The following is a 17,880-nucleotide window of genomic DNA, read 5'->3' as shown; positions in this document are numbered from 1 at the left end:
GCCCAAAGACTGATGAAGACTGAAGATGTGAAGACTCGACACTGAAGACTCCGTCAACATCCGAGGGGGAGTTTGTTGGTGCATCCGTCTGTCGTCTTCGTCTTGTATCGAGTCTTGTATAGAATTAGTTAGATCAGGGGACGAAAATCAAGAAAGTGAGAATTAGCAGTGATTCCGCTTGAAATGACATCAAGTCAGTTTCAAGCGAAATCTCAATAGTTCTGATTCCGCTCGAGACAACATGTCTGATTCCGCTTAAAGTTATGTTCTGATTCCGCTTGAAATGAACATGCACATGTTCAAGCGGAATCTGCCCTCCTATATAGGGCTGTTGGAGCGGAATCAGGTATCATTTTCCGGTTTGAGCCACGAAGTGCTGCCGAAGTGTCGACTCGTTGTAAAAGTCATTTTATCAATAATATCGACAGTTTTAAGTGTATACATTGCTGAATTGACCTCAGTTTGTCTGTTTCCGCCGTTCAAACTGAGAAAAACTCTTCTGATCGACTCATTCGGGTCCAAAACGATCCTACAAATACGTAAAAGAATTATAAGTTTGTTGTGGAGGGGGAAAAGTGTAATTAATTACCCATACTTATGTTAAAACTCAAGGATTTGAGTGTAATAAGACGGGGGCTAAAATATAACTATTGTTTAAAAGACCAATTTACCATCAATTTAGGGGTTTATTTAAAAATTAAGAGGGAAAAAATTCTTATTTTTTGGTATCTTAAAATGCCCTCCCTCATGCATTATAATATGGAATAGATTATATGGCAAGGTTCTTGTATTAAGGTGAAATTATATGCTAATGATAGAATGAAATAAGGATATGAAATATATAATTTAACATAGGAGTATAATCGTCAGATATGTAATAACATAGCAGAAGTGCGTAATTTACGTGACGGTAAGTAATTATATTGTGATATGTAAGTACGCAATAATACATAATAACGTAGTGTATACAAAATCACGTAACGCTATAAGCGTTCTAAAATATAAGACATACTACAAAATCACGTAATATTTTGAAATCATGTGGTGAGTATGAAAAAAATCATGTAACGTTATAGTTGTTCCGAATATAAGGCATATCACGTAATGTTATGTAATCACGTAGTATGTTGAACTTTAAAAAAAACTACATCACTACACTATTCACATTAAAGATAATGAAATATTCGGTTTTATGGTGTAACTTTAAAAAAAATATTAACGTATGAAAAAAATTATGGTCATTTAAAAATCATGAAGGAAGTTTGTTTAAAAGTTAACAATAAGGACTATTCCTTTTTTGTCATTTATTATCTTTGCATTTGTTTTCGTGACGTGATTCTAAGATTCTTACAACATTTAATCTAAACCATTGGATGACAAGTTCAATGTTTCATAATTCTTTCTATTCTACGAACATAATTCTCCTTTGTGTGTGTAGATGCATATGTCTATAGCTTTCGTCTGTATTTAGTCTATATTTACCTGGTTGTTATCTATGTATAGTTTTGTATATGTTTTATATAAAATCTGGGACGAAACGGAAGTTAGGAAGTTTTGTAAGTCCATCCGGACGGATGGAGTCCATCCGATCAGATGGACATAGTCATCCGAACGGATGATCATCTGGACGGCCAGTCCTATTCTCCCAGATGAGCGCGCCTATAAATAGAGGTTCCTGGTTCTCATTTGAGACATCTGTTGCTTGTTGCTGACACCTCTGGCGGAGCTCTTGCAAATTTTCTCCGGAACTTTGTAGGAATCAACAACTTCAATGAGAATGAATGTATTGAATGGTGTTTATGTTGTCTATCTCTCTCCTACATCACTATCGGATTCCGCACGATCGTGTTGTTGCTGATCTGACCTGAGCGTGTTCAATCAAACCAAATTCCCGGTCCTCACAATGTGTATAGAGAGAGTTCATTGGGGAACCACAAAAAAGAGGGAAATCGAAGAACCATTGTTAAACCAAGTATAACAACTCATAAAAAAATCATGTTTGTTATTTTTTATCAAAAAATTTTCATAATTTTTGCATATAAAACCATATAGAAACCATTTTAATAAACAATAAAAAACAACTTAGAAAACACAATTTATTACAAAAATTAATTCTTATTATTTTAATATCTTCTACATGTGGTTTATATACAAAAGCTCTGAAAAAAATATATAAAATGATTTTTTTATTTAAATGATTTTGTTAATAAGTTTCTATATGTAAAACTAGTGGTTCTTCGATTTCTCACTATTCCTCATTGGACGTGACAATATATATAGGATGAGGTTCAAGAATGAACAACTTCTTGAGAGTGAACTGTGTGAACTAATCATGACCCTTAATCATTTTTTAGATTAAAAGGGTAAGATTGACATTAGCCAAGTATGTTTAATTAAAATCCCTTAATTTTCTCCTCTCTTAACTCTCTCTCTCTCTCTCACACATTTTTAATTATTTCTCTATCAATTCTTTATCCATAGATTTTATTTTAATTTAAACTTTAATATTGTTTTTCTTTTATTATCCATATATATAGTGTAAGGTCCGCTTTACCAACGTAACCAAATGGCGACCAAAAGACCTTAGAGATTTGGACTTTTAAATACGTCCATTCTTTCAACATTAGAAAATAAAAATATTAACGACATTTATATGCAAATCTAACAAAATTTGGGCATGACTCGTCCATATGACGAGCGTATCATGTTTTAACCAACATCATTACAATAAAGTCTACGACCCGTTCAAAAGACACGACCGAAAACCAAAACATCATTTTTTAAAAGTCTAGCTACTAACAAGGTTATTCATAACAAAGTATTTTCGACCCATAGCTTTAAAACAAATAGCGGAAGCGCATAATGGTCATAGTTTGTGTGACAACCGGTGATTTACGACTCTTAATTATGTGATTAACAGGTGATTAATGCGATAATAAATAGCGTTTACAGCGCAAATTAACTTAATTAGGCCTTTGGAGTGCCTAGGAACGTTTATCCGACTTTACAGTACGCGAATGGTGAATTGCGGAGAAACATGCTAAACGTTAAGCGACAACGAAACGAAACCATACGAAATACTGACAACGCCGACAAATACGGATTTTCTACGAGTATTTTATTTGGGTTTATTGCGACACAAACGCGAACGTGAACTAAAAACGCGATAGCAGGAAACGCATCGGCAACGAAACGGAAGCGACGGAGATGCCTGTCACCTTCGAAACTTACATTTTACGCTATACTTAGCTCCGTAATAAAATTTTTGTAACTACAGTCGAAACCGGATCGAAAAACGGATTAAAGACGGCAACGATATAATTTTTCGCGAATATTACCGTAATCGACAAACGAACGCGACGACAATGACTACCGGTATTATTCTACATATTTTCAAAACTAAAATTTTATATTATGACGTTCCGACAATTTCGGGTTTTGATAACGGGTCTTGTAAGAATTACGGGCCCCTTAAATACGGGGATTGAACTTGTGGGCCTTGGGCCCAAACCCAAAACCCACAAGCTAAACCTACAACTAAATATTAGCAAAATCTTTACAAGATCTGTATAAGAGATCTTGTCTCAACTCCCTTGAAAATCTTATCAAAATCTAAACAAAATCTCTACAAGAGATTATGACTCAAAAGTTGAAACATCAATACTCTATAAGATCCATGCTTGGTTTTATCAATATACTGCATACACACACATACAAAAAAAAATCAAAGGAACCATCCTTATCATCTCTCTCTCTCTCTCTCGATGATACACAGACAACAACACAAAGCTCACATCAAATATGAAAACCCTTCATCTCTACAACACCATCTCTCAAATACACGCACACTTTCACCGCCAAGCAACCCCTTCTCTTCAAAACATCTGACCGGCGACACCGGCGGAGCTCCGACCGGAGCACGGCGGACCGGCGGTGGTTCTTCTCAAAGATCCGACACTCACAACCACACCAGTGAACCCTCGCACCAACCCCCTTCCTCTTCGAGCTGTGCGACGGCCGACCGCCACCACCACTGTTTGGTGATGGCATGATGACGCAGACAGAATGAGAGAGACCGAGAAGAGAGAGAGAGAGCAAGGATGACAGAGAAGAAGCGGCGCCGCCGCTCACGGCGGCGGCAGTGGCGGTGTGGCGATGGTTCGGGCCTTTGGTCCGACATGTATTCCGGTAAGAACCCCCCCTGATTTCTACATTCTTTTTTTTCGAAATGATGATGATGATGAGTATTGCTTGCTGTTGTTGTTTTTGATGTTGGAGTGGTTGCGCGACGTGATGGCAGGGGTGGTGGTATTCACAGTCAGATCTGTTCGGGTCGGGTATAGCGAAACGGCCCGACTCGGGTCAACTTCGGGGTGCTTCGGGTTGGTTTCGGTTGAGATGAAACAAAGCCAGGATGTTCGGTTCCGAATGGAAGTTGGTGTTGGTAATTTACCGTTATGGTTCGGGTTTCGGTTCGACAGTCAAAGTCGGTCAAAGCGACCAACGGTAGTTTCGGCGGGTCCAGTTCAGTCAGATTTGTCAGCTTCAGAAGCGGTTCGGGTTGACTCGGTCAACTCAGTGAGTCGACCCGGTCAACTCAGCGAGTCAAACCTGGTCAATTCGGTTGACCCGGTCAACTCAGTCAAACGGTTCGATGTTTCGACACGCGAAGACTCGGTAAAGAATTTAGGACGCGAACATTAATTTCGTTAACTATTCCTTATTTTAATAATACGTGATAACGAGCTCGAACCGACATTATTATAGTTTACATTTTATGAAATTTTTGGCAAATTGATATATTGGTAATTGAATCTTGGATTGAATTTTGCTAAAATGATGACAACTTGTGTTGTCGGGGCGTGCAAAACCAGAGGAAACTCTGTCCGTTTTTTCGAGAAAATCCGAAAATAATTGCATTTTATTATAACACAAAACAAATCGGAATGTTACTTATCTTTCCTAAAACAAGACGCAAATACATAATTTCTTTCTACGACACTTTACAACTTACAACAACAACTATTCGGAAATTATTTTAAAGCAAATAAATATAGTTATTATATTTATTTTGAAGCTTGAAAATGCTACAAATCCTTTATAAAAATCAATATAATTACTTATATACTGTTTTAGACGACGATAACTTGAATTCGTTATTACAAATAAATATAGTTTATACATTTATTTCGAACATCAAACAAAACGAAGACTCTTTTGTAAACTTGAGTATATTTACATATAATTTCAAATATCAAACGACACGAATTCGTTTTATAAAAATAAATATAGTTATATATTTATTTCCGATAACATGCAAAACGAATCCTTTTATAAATAAATATATTTACATATATTTATTTCCGACACAAACAAATCGATTTCTCTTATAAAATAAATATAGTCATATATTTATTTTCAAACACGACAATTCGACGATCCTTCTATAAAGTAAATATAACTTTTTATATTTATTTCAAAACGCCTTAACGGCACACTATAAATCATATATATCGCGTACGAGTTTGTTACATGTTATTTTCATACAAATACTTGTTACATACACAAACGACTTCTCGGGACGACAAACGATCTTAACGATATATTTTTGATATAAATATTTATTCATTTTTACATATCTCGAGAATCAAGTCTTTTCAAGACTTATTAATTATTACCGACGAATAGACGAACTAAACAAAGTATAACTTCATCGTTAACAACTTACCGTTGAATCGTTCGATTAACGATTTGGTAGAGCTCGATGACACGTAGTTTAGTTACCGTGTTTATTTAGAAACTTATAAAATATTCCGTGTTAGGAATATTGTAGAATGCACGATAGCGAGTCACGTCTTGGAAACAACATCACGAAGTCGTAATTAGCTAGCTTTGCACAAGGCAATTCAGGTGAGTTCATGTCCCCTTTTTCCTTAAACTGTTTTGTTTACTTACTTCGGGGGTGAAATACATGTTACAAAGGGATACTTACAATACTATTGGTATGATTAGCCTAGGAAAGAACCATAGATCCTGTGATAGGGTAGGCGGATACTTGGGACCATTAATCCTCGTATCAGGACCGAGGGGCATGAGTGATAGATCTATTTGGGTGTAGCGAGCTCATACCCATGAGGCTGGGGGGCCCATAGTGGTGACTATGTCTTCCAGCCAGAAGCCCGGTACAACTTTGCTAGGTTTGAGTCTTCCTACACCGTCACACATATCAGTGGCCTTGCAAACCATTGGTGATCTTTTCCTTGTTTGCAATCATACCGGGACATACATACATTATTTACAAAGGTTTATACATACTCACTTACACATGAACTCGCTCAACTTTTGTTGATTTTTCAAACTACATGTATTTCAAGGAACTAGTGGATCTGGCGGGGTATGCATGTGTCAAGCTGCGTTTGAATAAAAGATGTTATCCAGGGTTGTTGAGTTTAGAGGGTGTATTCCTTTCCTGGACGGGATACATAATTCTAAACTCAGGTTTTATTTAAGTACTTTTGTTGAGTCTTTGTGAACTCGTTTAAACACGTCACGGTTTGTAACTTAATTCAGTATTGTTGTTTTCAAACAATGGTATTGTGGTAGTTTCTAAACTTCATTAATGGATAAACATCTTGTGTTTTTATCATATAGCATTGTTGTGATTGATTGCTATGGTATTAAGAAGTCACACCAAATAACCACGCTTCCGCAAACGTCAGGGTGTGACAGCTTGGTATCAGAGCATCGATCGTAGCGAACTAGGATTCATTCTCGAGTCTAGACTACGATCACTAGGGCTCTCACGAAAACATTTTTATATTGCATTCTCTAAAAACGTCCAGATCCAGAGAACAAACAATTTTACAAACAAAAGGCACAAATACACATTTCAAAACTTATATTATTAATTCAGTCTTAGAGGCTGGGGATGGTTCAGTCTTAGAGACTGAGGAAGGTTCAGTCTTAGAGACTGAGGGAGTCCAGTCTTACAGACTGGGGAAGTTTAGTCTTAGAGGCTGGGGATGGTTCAGTCTTTGAGACTGAGGGAGTTTAGTCTTAGAGACTGGGGAAGTTTAGTGTTAAAGGCTGGGGATGGTTTAGTCTTAGAGACTGAGGGTGTTCAGTCTTAGAGACTGAGGAAGTTTAGTCTTAGAGGCTGGGGATGGTTCAGTCTTAGAGACTGAGGGAGTTCAGTCTTAGAGACTGAGGAAGTTCAGTCTTAGAGGCTAGGGAGGTTCAGCCTTAGAGGCTGGGGAGGTTCAGTCTTAGAGACTAGGGAAGTTTAGTCTTAGAGGCTAGGGAGGTTCAGCCTTAGAGGCTGGGGAGGTTTAGTGTTAGAGGCTGGGGAGGTTCAGTCTTAGAGACTGGGGAAGTTTATTCATAGAGGCTGGGAAGTTCAGTCTTAGAGGCTGGGGAGGTTCAGTCTTAGAGGCTGGGGAGGTTCAGTCTTAGAGACCGGGGAGGTTTAGTCTTAGAGACTGGGTAGTCAGTTTGAGAAACTAGGAAGGTTTTAGTCTAAAAGACTAGGGAATCAGTCTAAGATGCTGGGCGGGATAGTCTGGGGAAGACTAGGAGGATTACTTGCTTACATTGCTATTTGCTTACATGCTTATCTGATGATCATTGATATATGTGCATATGTGTGATTGTTTTGTCACAGACACCATGTCATCATCCTCCGAGAGTGGAGTGTCAAACTCGTCAATTACATACACGGTGCATAAAACAGTTACATACAGTACACAACACTCTGAGAGTTTAGGAAACATGCATTTAAGACCTTCGGAAACTTATGTTGAAGTTCATTAAAGGTCACCACGTAGGAACCGCGAATATTAACTCGGGCACACACTATTATCCATATTGTCTATGATATTTTAACTTCCCGAGCAGGCAGCCTACGCATAACAAAACGCTAGTGCACGAGAATACATGGAACTCAATCTTTACGTTAACGGATGACGGGGTACATCACATTCTATGAGAAACGAAACGCTAGCGCACAAGTATACGTGAAACTTAAGCTATACATCAACGGAGGTTGAAGTACGTCACCTACGACTTTCGAGATAAAGTAACCAAGAAGACACTATGGAGCATTTCAACGGCGATGTTAATCTTGTCAGCACGAAAACTATCGATCAGGAAGCGACGTTTTGGCACGTGGTCCTGCAACGACACGAGTCACGCTAAGGAGAGGACGCATGTCTTTGTAATCCCGCTTTCTCATTAACGACAATTATGTTATGTTCGACATTCCATGGTAATGTCACCTAACAACCAGTCATCACATGAAACCCCGGGTAAAGTCCTTAAATTTCTTTCATTTGAAATTTCGACTTTTGCATCTAGTGAGTAGATTTTTACATCTCTACTCCTCTTAATGGTCATTGTATCACGAACATTTCTTTCATTTTAGCGAATACTCATTTGCTTCGTTTCTTGAAAAAAATCATATGTTACACATGCATCGGTTTGTTACGCATGTGGTTTCGTTTCAAACAAGCGCTTCATCGGAGTTCAAATATTATTTCGCTAAATCTAATTATTGATTTGTGATTCGAATGGCCTGCATTATTGTAATTGTTGACTCCTTTGTTATCAAGTCAACACATTTTCTTGAAATTTCTTTTCTTTTTAAGTTACATACATGGTTTTTCGTCGTAACCATGCCGAAATTTCCTTGTCGATACCTGTATTTATTGTCGGATTGCGCTAAAACCAAGTTCAATTGTTTGAACTTGTCCATTACACATATTCAATTCAGAGCATCATATGATGAATTGGAAACATCATATTCAAAATTTGTTTTAACAAGTGTTTCATTTGTTCTGAGTTGAAGTAAACTTGTTTGGCATTTGACTCCATTAAATTGTTTGTTGATTTCGACACCTTGTGGTGGTATTTTAACTAATTTGAAGCTTGCGCTAATCTTGTTTACGCATCTCATGCACGGATTTAATTATTTATTTATTGATTTGTTTTTCAATCCACTTCGATTTATTATATCAAAGCGGTCTTAATACAATTGTGTGATAAGACAACAGTACACCAATTCATTTTATATTCTGGTGTACCTACTAACGATTCTTTCATTATCGATCGAATGTTTTGCGAAATTCATTGCTTCTTCATCTTTGATCAAAAATATTATTTCTTTGATGTTCCATTTTCAACTGAAAATTCTATGATGTCATTTGAAACAAACTTTTAGATTCACTTTATTACGCTTTCATTTGATTTCAAACACGGTGAATTTGTTTGATCACCGCTATTATTGAATTATTTAAATCACTACGACACCTTGTGGTGTCAGTACAAACTTGTAGCTTGGGCTAATCATGATTGAGTGTTTCATGCAAAACACAGGTGATACTTGTTCAATCACCCCTATTATTGAATTGTTTCATTCATTGCGACACCTTGTGGCGTCGGTATAACTTGCAGCTTGTGCTGATCACGATCGAGCGTTTCATGCAAACTATTACATTTGAGACAGTTGATTCTAAGTTCATCAAGTGGATGTTATTACCTCTAGAACCCATTAACATGTTGTAAATGTTCATATGCAATTCTATTGGTCGAAGTTCCTGTTCTTTGTTGGACCCCTGTTAACTTAGTCACACTAGTGACTGTATCTATACATCTTGTTTCCTTTGACATCAACTTTTGAAACACATTTCTTTTAAACCGTTGGGTTCTTATTGTTGAGGAATATCCTTGAATTCACATGATTTGAATAAGTCCTGATTCGATTTCATTATCCTTCACTTTGGTATTATCTGTAGTTATCTACGCATAACGTAACTCTAAGGATTTAGCGTAGTCTAAATTTCGAGGATGAAATTTCATTAACAGGGGGAGAATGTGACAATCGATGATTTACGGCTCTTAATTACATGATTAACAGGTGATTAACGCGATAATAAATAGCGTTTACAGCGCAAATTAACTTAATTAGGCCTTTGGAGTGCCTAGGAACGTCTATCCGACTTTACAGTGCGTGAACTGTGAATTGCGAAGAAACATGCTAAACGTTAAGCGATAACGAAACGAAACCATACGAAATACTGACAACGCAGACAAATACGGATTTTCTACGAGTATTTTCTTTGGGTTTCCTGCGACACAAACGCAACCGTGAACTAAAAACGCGATAGCAGGAAACGCATCGGCAACGAAACGGAAGCGACGGAGACGCCTGTCACCTTCGAAACTTACATTTTACGCTATACTTATCTCCGTAATAAAATTTTTGTAACTACAGTTGAAACCAAATCGAAAAACGGATTAAAGACGACAATGATATAATTTTTTGTGAATATTACCGTAATCGACAAATGAACGCGACGACAATGACTACCTGTATTATTCTACATATTTTCAAAACTAAAATTTTATATTATGACGTTCCGACAATTTCGGGTTTTGATAACGGGTGTCGTAGGAATTACGGGCCGCTTAAACACGGGGATTGAGCTTGTGGGCCTTGGGCCCAAGCCCAAAACCCACAAGCTAAATCTACAACTAAATCTTAGCAAAATCTTTACAAGATCTGTGTAAGAGATCTTGTCTCAAATCCCTAGAAAATCTTATCAAAATCTAAACAAAATCTCTACAAGTGATTATGTCTCAAAAGTTGAAACATCAATACTCCATAAGATCCATGCTTGGTTTTATCAATATACTGCATACACACACATACAAAAAAAATTCAAAGGAACCATCCTTATCATCTCTCTCTCTCTCTCTCTCTCTTGATGATACACAGACAACAACACAAAGCTCACATCAAATATGAAAACCCTTCATCTCTACAACACCATCTCTCAAATACACGCACACTTTCACTGCCAAGCAACCCCTTCTCCTCAAAACATCTGACCGGCGGCACCAGCGGAGCTCCGACCGGAGCACGGCGGACCGGCGGTGTTTTTTCTCAGAGATCCTACACTCACAACCACACCGGTGAACCCTCGCACCCACCCCCTTCCTCATCGAGCTGTGCGACGGCCGACCGCCACCACCACTGTTTGGTGATGGCATGATGACGCAGACAGAATGAGAGAGATCGAGAAGAGAGAGAGAAAGCAAGGACGGCAGAGAAGAAGCGGCGCCGCCGCTCACGGCGGCGGCAGTGGCAGCGTGGCGGTGGTTCGGGCCTTTGGTCCGACATGTCTTCCTGTAAGAACACCCCCTGATTTCTACATTCTTTTTTTTCGATATGATGATGATAAGTATTGCTTGCTATTGTTGTTTTTGATGTTGGAGTGGTTGTGCGATGTGATGGCAGGGGTGGTGGTATTCACAGTCAGATCTGTTCGGGTCGGGTATAGCGAAACGGCCCGACTCGGGTCAACTTCGGGGTGCTTCGTGTTAGTTTGGGTTGAGATGAAACAAAGCCAGGATGTTCGGTTCCGAATGGAAGTTGGTGTTGGTAATTTACCGTTATGGTTTGGGTTTCGGTTTGACAGTCAAAGTCGGTCAAAGCGACCAACGGCAGTTTCGGCGGGTCCAGTTTGGTCAGATTTGTCAGCTTCAGAAGCGGTTCGGGTTGACTCGGTCAACTCAGTGAGTCAACCCGGTCAACTCAGCGAGTCAAACCTGGTCAACTCAGTTGACCCGGTCAACTCAGTCAAACGGTTCGATGTTCCGACACGCGAAGACTCGGTAAAGAATTTAGGATGCGAACATTAATTTCGTTAACTATTCCTTATTTTAATAATACGTGATAACGAGTTCGAACCGACATGATTATAGTTTACATTTTATGGAATTTTTGACAAATTGATATATTGGTAATTGAATCTTGGATTGAATTTTGATAAAATGACGACAACTTGTGTTGTCTGGGCGTCCAAAAACAGAGGAAACTCTGTCCGTTTTTTCGAGAAAATCCGAAAATAATTGCTTTTTATTATAACACAAAACAAATCGAAATGTTACTTATCTTTCCTAAAACAAGACGCAAATACATAATTTCTTTCTACGACACTTTACAACTTACAACAACGACTATTCGGAAATTATTTTAAAGCAAATAAATATAGTTAGTATATTTATTTTAAAGCTTGAAAATGCTACAAATCCTTTATAAAAATCAATATAAATATTTATACTGTTTTAGACGACGATAACTTGAATTCGTTATTACAAATAAATATAGTTTATACATTTATTTCGAACATCAAACAAAACGAAGACTCTTTTGTAAACTTGAATATAGTTTACATATAATTTCAAATATCAAACGACACGAATTCGTTTTATAAAAATAAATATAGTTATATATTTATTTCCGATAACAAGCAAAACGAATCCTTTTATAAATAAATATAGTTATATATATTTATTTCCGACACAAACAAATCGATTTCTCTTATAAAATAAATAGTCATATATTTATTTTCAAACACGACAATTCGAAGATCCTTCTATAAAGTAAATATAGCTTTTTATATTTATTTCAAAACGCCTTAACGGCACACTATAAATCATATATATATATCGCGTACGAGTTTGTTACATGTTATTTTCATACAAATACTTGTTACATACACAAACGACTTCTCGGGACGACAAACGATCTTAACGATATATTTTTGATATAAATATTTATTCATTTTTACATATCTCGAGAATCAAGTCTTTTCAAGACTTATTAATTATTACCACGAATAGACGAACTAAGCAAAGTATAACTTCATCGTTAACAACTTACCGTTGAATCGTTCGGTTAACGATTCGGTAGAGCTCGATGACACGTAGTTTAGTTACCATGCTTATTTAGAAACCTATAAAATATTCCGTGTTAGGAATATTGTAGAATGCACGCTAGCGAGTCATGTCTTGGAAACGACATCACGAAGTTATAAATAGCTAGCTTTGCACAAGGCAATTCAGGTGAGTTCATGTCCCCCTTTTCCTTAAACTGTTTTGTTTACTTACTTCGGGGGTGAAATACATGTTACAAAGGGATACTTACAATACTATTGGTATGATTAGCCTAGGAAAGAACCATAGATCCTGTGATAGGGTAGGCGGATACTTGGGACCATTAATCCTCGTATCAGGACCGAGGGGCATGAGTTGTAGATATATTTGGGTGTAGCGAGCCCACACCCATGAGGCCGGGGCGGCCCATAGTGGTGACTATGTCTTCCAGCCGGAAGCCCGGTACAACTTTGCTAGGTTTGAGTCTTCCTACACTGTCACACATATCAGTGGCCTTGCAAACCATTAGTGATCTTTTCCTTGTTTGCAATCATACCGGGACATACATTCATTGTTTACAAAGGTTTATACATACTCACTTACACATGAACTCGCTCAGATTGTGTTGATTTTTCAAACTAAATGTATTTCAGGGAACTAGTGGATCTGACGGGGTATGCATGTGTCAAGCTGCGTTTGAATAAAAGATGTTATCCAGGGTTGTTGAGTTTAGAGGGTGTATTCCTTTCCTGGATAGGATACATAATTCTAAACTCAGGTTTTATTTATGTACTTTTGTTGAGTCTTTGTGAACTCGTTTAAACACGTCATGGTTTGTAACTTAATTCGGTATTGATGTTTTCAAACAATGGTATTGTGGTAGTTTCTAAACTTCATTAATGGATAAACATCTTGTGTTTTTATCATATAACATTGTTGTGATTGATTTCTATGGTATTAAGAAGTCACACCAAATAACCACGCTTCCACAAAAGTCAGGGTGTGACAGTTTGTGCGTGTGTTCGCTCCAAGTCTCCAAATCTCCTAAGTTGAGGATTTACCTACATTAACATATAAATAAATTTTGTTAGTTACATTAACTCGTGACTTATAATTCAACTGAACCGATCCATACTTTCATTTCATACATACGCTTTCTTTCCCGATGAAACGGGTCAAAAACATACCATCTCATAATTGAGATAAAACATACCATTCCTTAATCCGTCGTAACGGACATTTGTAAGCATACATAATCATCCATCTGGAATGTTTATAACGAACCGAATACTTCATTACATCATCATTTCGTTCATCTCCATTAATCCGTTGTAACAGATTTAATTTCATACTTTACCTTTCGTAATAACATACATTTTTTCGGTTTGTTCAAAACAAGCCGACTATACTACAATCCGTTCATAAACATTCATTCCCAATAACCCGTTTGCACGAGTTAGGCTATCTACTTCATTTTTACACTAATCATGGTAAAGCCTAACTTTTAAACAAAACATAGAACAATTAATAATTTATGTCGGAGTACAACATACCTCGATCTTGTGCGTTATCCGTTTTCCTAGTACTTGAGCTTTCTTCCTTCACGCCTACGTTAACATATTCATTCTATCATTTAGTCCATCCAATCATCATTTCATTATTCACATAGTTTATCATATAGCAACATTATCACAAATTTTTCCGAATTTTACATAAATATTCTCTTAAGAATTTCATCGAACACTTGGTGGGTTTCGCATTAATAGGACACCTGACACAAGTATTTTAACACATAATTCTACTAGTTCATCTAGTAATTCTTCAATAATCAAACAAGTTTATATGATCCTTCCATCCTACATCTATTCATCTAATGTCCGAAGAGAAAAGGGTAGTGCTTTCGCATTTCATCTTCCGCTTCCCATGTAAGTTCCGATCCCTTCCGGTGTTGCCATTGCACTAAGACTTGTCTAACGGCCTTATTTCGAAGATTCTTTACTTTAACATCTTTAATGGCTATCGGTCTTTCGACATAACTTAACCCCTCATCCAATTCAATGTCGTCAAGAGGCACAAACGCCGTTTTATCTGCAAGGCACTTCCTTAATTGCGACACGTGGAAGGTATTGTGAATCCCGTCTAGTGTAGACGGCAACTCTAAACGGTATGCAACCTTCCCGACTCGAGCCAAAATTTTAAACGGTCCAATATAACGGGGACCCAATTTACCCCGTTTACGAAATTATGCCCTTCCATGGAGATACCTTCAGTAGAACATATTCTCCAACTTGAAACTCAATAGGACGTCTTCTCTTGTCCGCATAAGCCTTTTGCCTATCTTGAGCGGCCTTCAGTCGAGCTTTAATAAGATCGATCTTTTCGTTAGTCAACACTATCAGATCATTAGGCGCAAGTTCTCTTTGTCCAACTTCACCCCAATATACGGGAGTCCTACATTTCCTTTCGTATAATAGTTCATAGGGAGCCATTTGAATACCACTATGATAGCTATTATTATAAGAAAATTCCGCTAGTGGTAAATGGTCATCCCAATTCCCGCCAAAATCTAAGACATATGCCCTCAACATATCAACAAGTGTTTGGATGGTCCTTTCTGATTGACCATCAGTCTGAGGGTGATAGGCAGTGCTTATATGTAGCTTCGTGCCCATACTTTCATGAAACTTTTGCCAATAATGAGAGGTGAATCTCGTATCCTGATCTGAGACAATTGACACAGGCACCCTGTGTCGAGAAATTATCTCGTTCATATAAACTTCCGTCATTCTTTCCGAAGAATAAGTCTCTCGAATAGGCAAAACGTGGGCACTTTTTATGAGTCGGTCTACGATCACCCATATTGTATCGTGCCTTTTTTCGTTCTAGGAAGTTTGGTTACCAGATCCATAGTTATCTCCTCCCATTTCCAAACCGTAATTTCCAAAGGTTGTAACTCTCCATATGGTTTTTGATGATCTGCCTTCACTTGGGAACATGTTAAGCATTTCGTGACATATTTAACAATATCGCGTTTCATACCCGGCCACCAATAATTTGTCTTCAAGTCTTGATACATTTTTGTTGCCCCTGGATGAATTGAATACTGTGACTTATGAGCTTCCTCGAGTAACACGGTCTTGACTTCACAAAACCGCGGTATCCAGATTCGACCGAATCTCGTTTTGAGTCCGATCGAGTTTTCTTCCAATTTTTTGGCTATACCTTTCATTCTTTCTTTCTTTGGTTCTCCCGCTTCAAGCGACTTTATTTGGGAATCTCGTATCATTTCAAGTTAGCGTGGTGTAACTATCATCTTCATGGATTTCACCTGAATTGGAGGTGGATACTCCTTTCGGCTTAACGCATCCGCCACGACATTCGCTTCCCCGGGTGATAAAGGATATCACAATCGTAATCTTTGTTAAGTTCTAACCATCTCCGCTGCCTCATGTTTAAGTCTTTCTGCTCGAAGAAATATTTGAGGCTTTTTGTGATCCGAGTAGATTGTACATTTTGAACCGCAAAGATAGTGCCACCAGATTTTAAAGGCGAAAACTACTGTCGCCAACTCGAAGTCGTGAGTTGGGTAGTTTCCTTCATGCGGTTTAAGTTGTCTCGATGCATACGCAATAACCTTCCCTTTTTGCATTAAAACACATCCTAAACCTTGATGTGAAGCATCCGAATAGACAACCAAATCTTCCGTTCCATCTGGGAGTGTCAAAACCGAAGAACTAGACAACTTTTCTTTTAACACTCGAAAGGCTTTTTCTTACCCCACACAAACTTCTCTTTCTTCCTCGTCAACTTCGTTAAGGGTAACGCTATTCTTGAAAAGTCTTGTATAAACCTTATATAATAGCCAGCAAGGCCTAGAAAGCTCCTTACTTTAGTTGGAGTTTTTGGGGAAACCAACTTCATTACCGCCTCAATCTTCGATGGATCAACCAAGACACCTTTCGAGTTTATTACGTGGGCGAGAAACTGCACCTCTCTGAGCCAAAAGGCACACTTTGAGAACTTTGCATAGAGTTTCTCCTTACGGAGTGTTTCAAGTACTTCTCGTAGGTGTCTCGCATGTTCGGCCTCGCTTCACGAATAGACCAAAATGTCATCTATAAATACGATCACAGATTTGTCCAACATGGGTCGCCATACGCGGTTCATAAGATCCATAAACATGACCGGCGCGTTCGTCAACCCAAAAGACATAACTAAAAATTCGTAATGTCCATATCGGGTTCTAAAGGCAGTTTTTGAAATATCTTCTTCTTGCACTCTGACTTGGTGATAACCCGAACGCAAGTCTATCTTTGAGAACCAACTCGCCCCTTGTAATTGATCAAAAAGATCGTCAATTCTAGGCAATGGGTAACGGTTCTTCACCGTTAGTTTATTCAGTTCTCTGTAATCGATGCACATGCGCATCGTCCCATCCTTCTTCTTTACAAATAGGATGGGTGCTCCCCAAGGTGACACACTCGGGTGTATGAAGCCCTTGTCGAGTAGATCTTGTAACTGCGTCATCAACTCCCGCATCTCGGTGGGGTCCAACCTGTATGGAGCTTTAGCTACCGGTTTCGCACCCAGATTCAGCTCAATTCGGAACTCTATTTCACGTTCGGGAGGGAGCCTCGGTAATTCCTCTGGAAATATGTCTGGGAATTCGTTCACGATCGCGACATCTTCGAACGTAGCAAGACTTTGATTAGTGTCTAGTACATAAGCTAGGTATGCTCTGCTCCCGTTAAGTACATACTTAACGGCTTGAACAATGGTACATAATTTCGCTTCTACGTTTCTTTCCCCTTGAATTTCTAGTTGTTTTCCACTCGGAGATTGGATAAGCACGGTCTTACTTTTACACTTAATCTCCGCATGGTGTCGGGCCATCCAATCCATACCCACTATCACCTTAAATTCCCCCAAAATCATTGGTACGAGATCAATATCAAATTCTTCATCTTCAATCATAAGCTTACAATTTCTACAAACTTCGTGCAATAAATAGCTCTTAGTATCGGGTATTTCTACCTCTAAAGGCACCGGCATTTTTTCAATCTTAAATGAGGGATGATTTTCTACTTCACTTGAAATGAAAGACATAGTAGCTCCGGTATCAAATAAAACATACATAGGCACGGAGTTTAATTGAAAGATACCTGA

The 17,880-nt window shown here is 38.1% G+C and overlaps 2 protein-coding genes across 3 annotated transcripts; one reads left to right on the top strand and one right to left on the bottom strand.

The window, feature by feature from the left end:
* Window positions 1–3,621: 3,621 nt before the first annotated feature.
* Window positions 3,622–4,826, top strand: LOC110936414. 2 transcript variants are annotated; one of them, XM_035988874.1, is made up of 2 exons: window positions 3,622–4,188; window positions 4,301–4,826. In XM_035988874.1, the coding sequence occupies exons 1-2, from the start codon at window positions 4,101–4,103 to the stop codon at window positions 4,702–4,704; spliced, it is 492 nt and encodes a 163-aa protein (XP_035844767.1). In that variant the 5' UTR covers window positions 3,622–4,100; the 3' UTR covers window positions 4,705–4,826. The 2 variants fall into 2 exon arrangements, with proteins under 2 accessions (XP_035844767.1, XP_022034490.1); XM_022178798.2 differs by having other exon boundaries at window positions 3,629–4,188; window positions 4,279–4,816.
* Window positions 4,827–14,584: 9,758 nt separating this feature from the next.
* On the bottom strand, window positions 14,585–17,820 carry LOC110933391. The gene is made up of 4 exons (XM_022176616.1): window positions 17,270–17,820; window positions 16,565–16,804; window positions 14,979–15,222; window positions 14,585–14,887 (listed from the first exon to the last, which is right to left on the bottom strand). The coding sequence occupies exons 1-4, from the start codon at window positions 17,818–17,820 to the stop codon at window positions 14,585–14,587; spliced, it is 1,338 nt and encodes a 445-aa protein (XP_022032308.1).
* Window positions 17,821–17,880: the final 60 nt, after the last annotated feature.

Source organism: Helianthus annuus, chromosome 4 (assembly GCF_002127325.2).
Source record: "Helianthus annuus cultivar XRQ/B chromosome 4, HanXRQr2.0-SUNRISE, whole genome shotgun sequence".
NCBI classification, from domain to species: domain Eukaryota; kingdom Viridiplantae; phylum Streptophyta; class Magnoliopsida; order Asterales; family Asteraceae; genus Helianthus; species Helianthus annuus.
The sequence above is the reverse complement of the archived record's forward strand: the minus strand, read 5'-3'. Positions and strand labels throughout refer to the sequence as shown.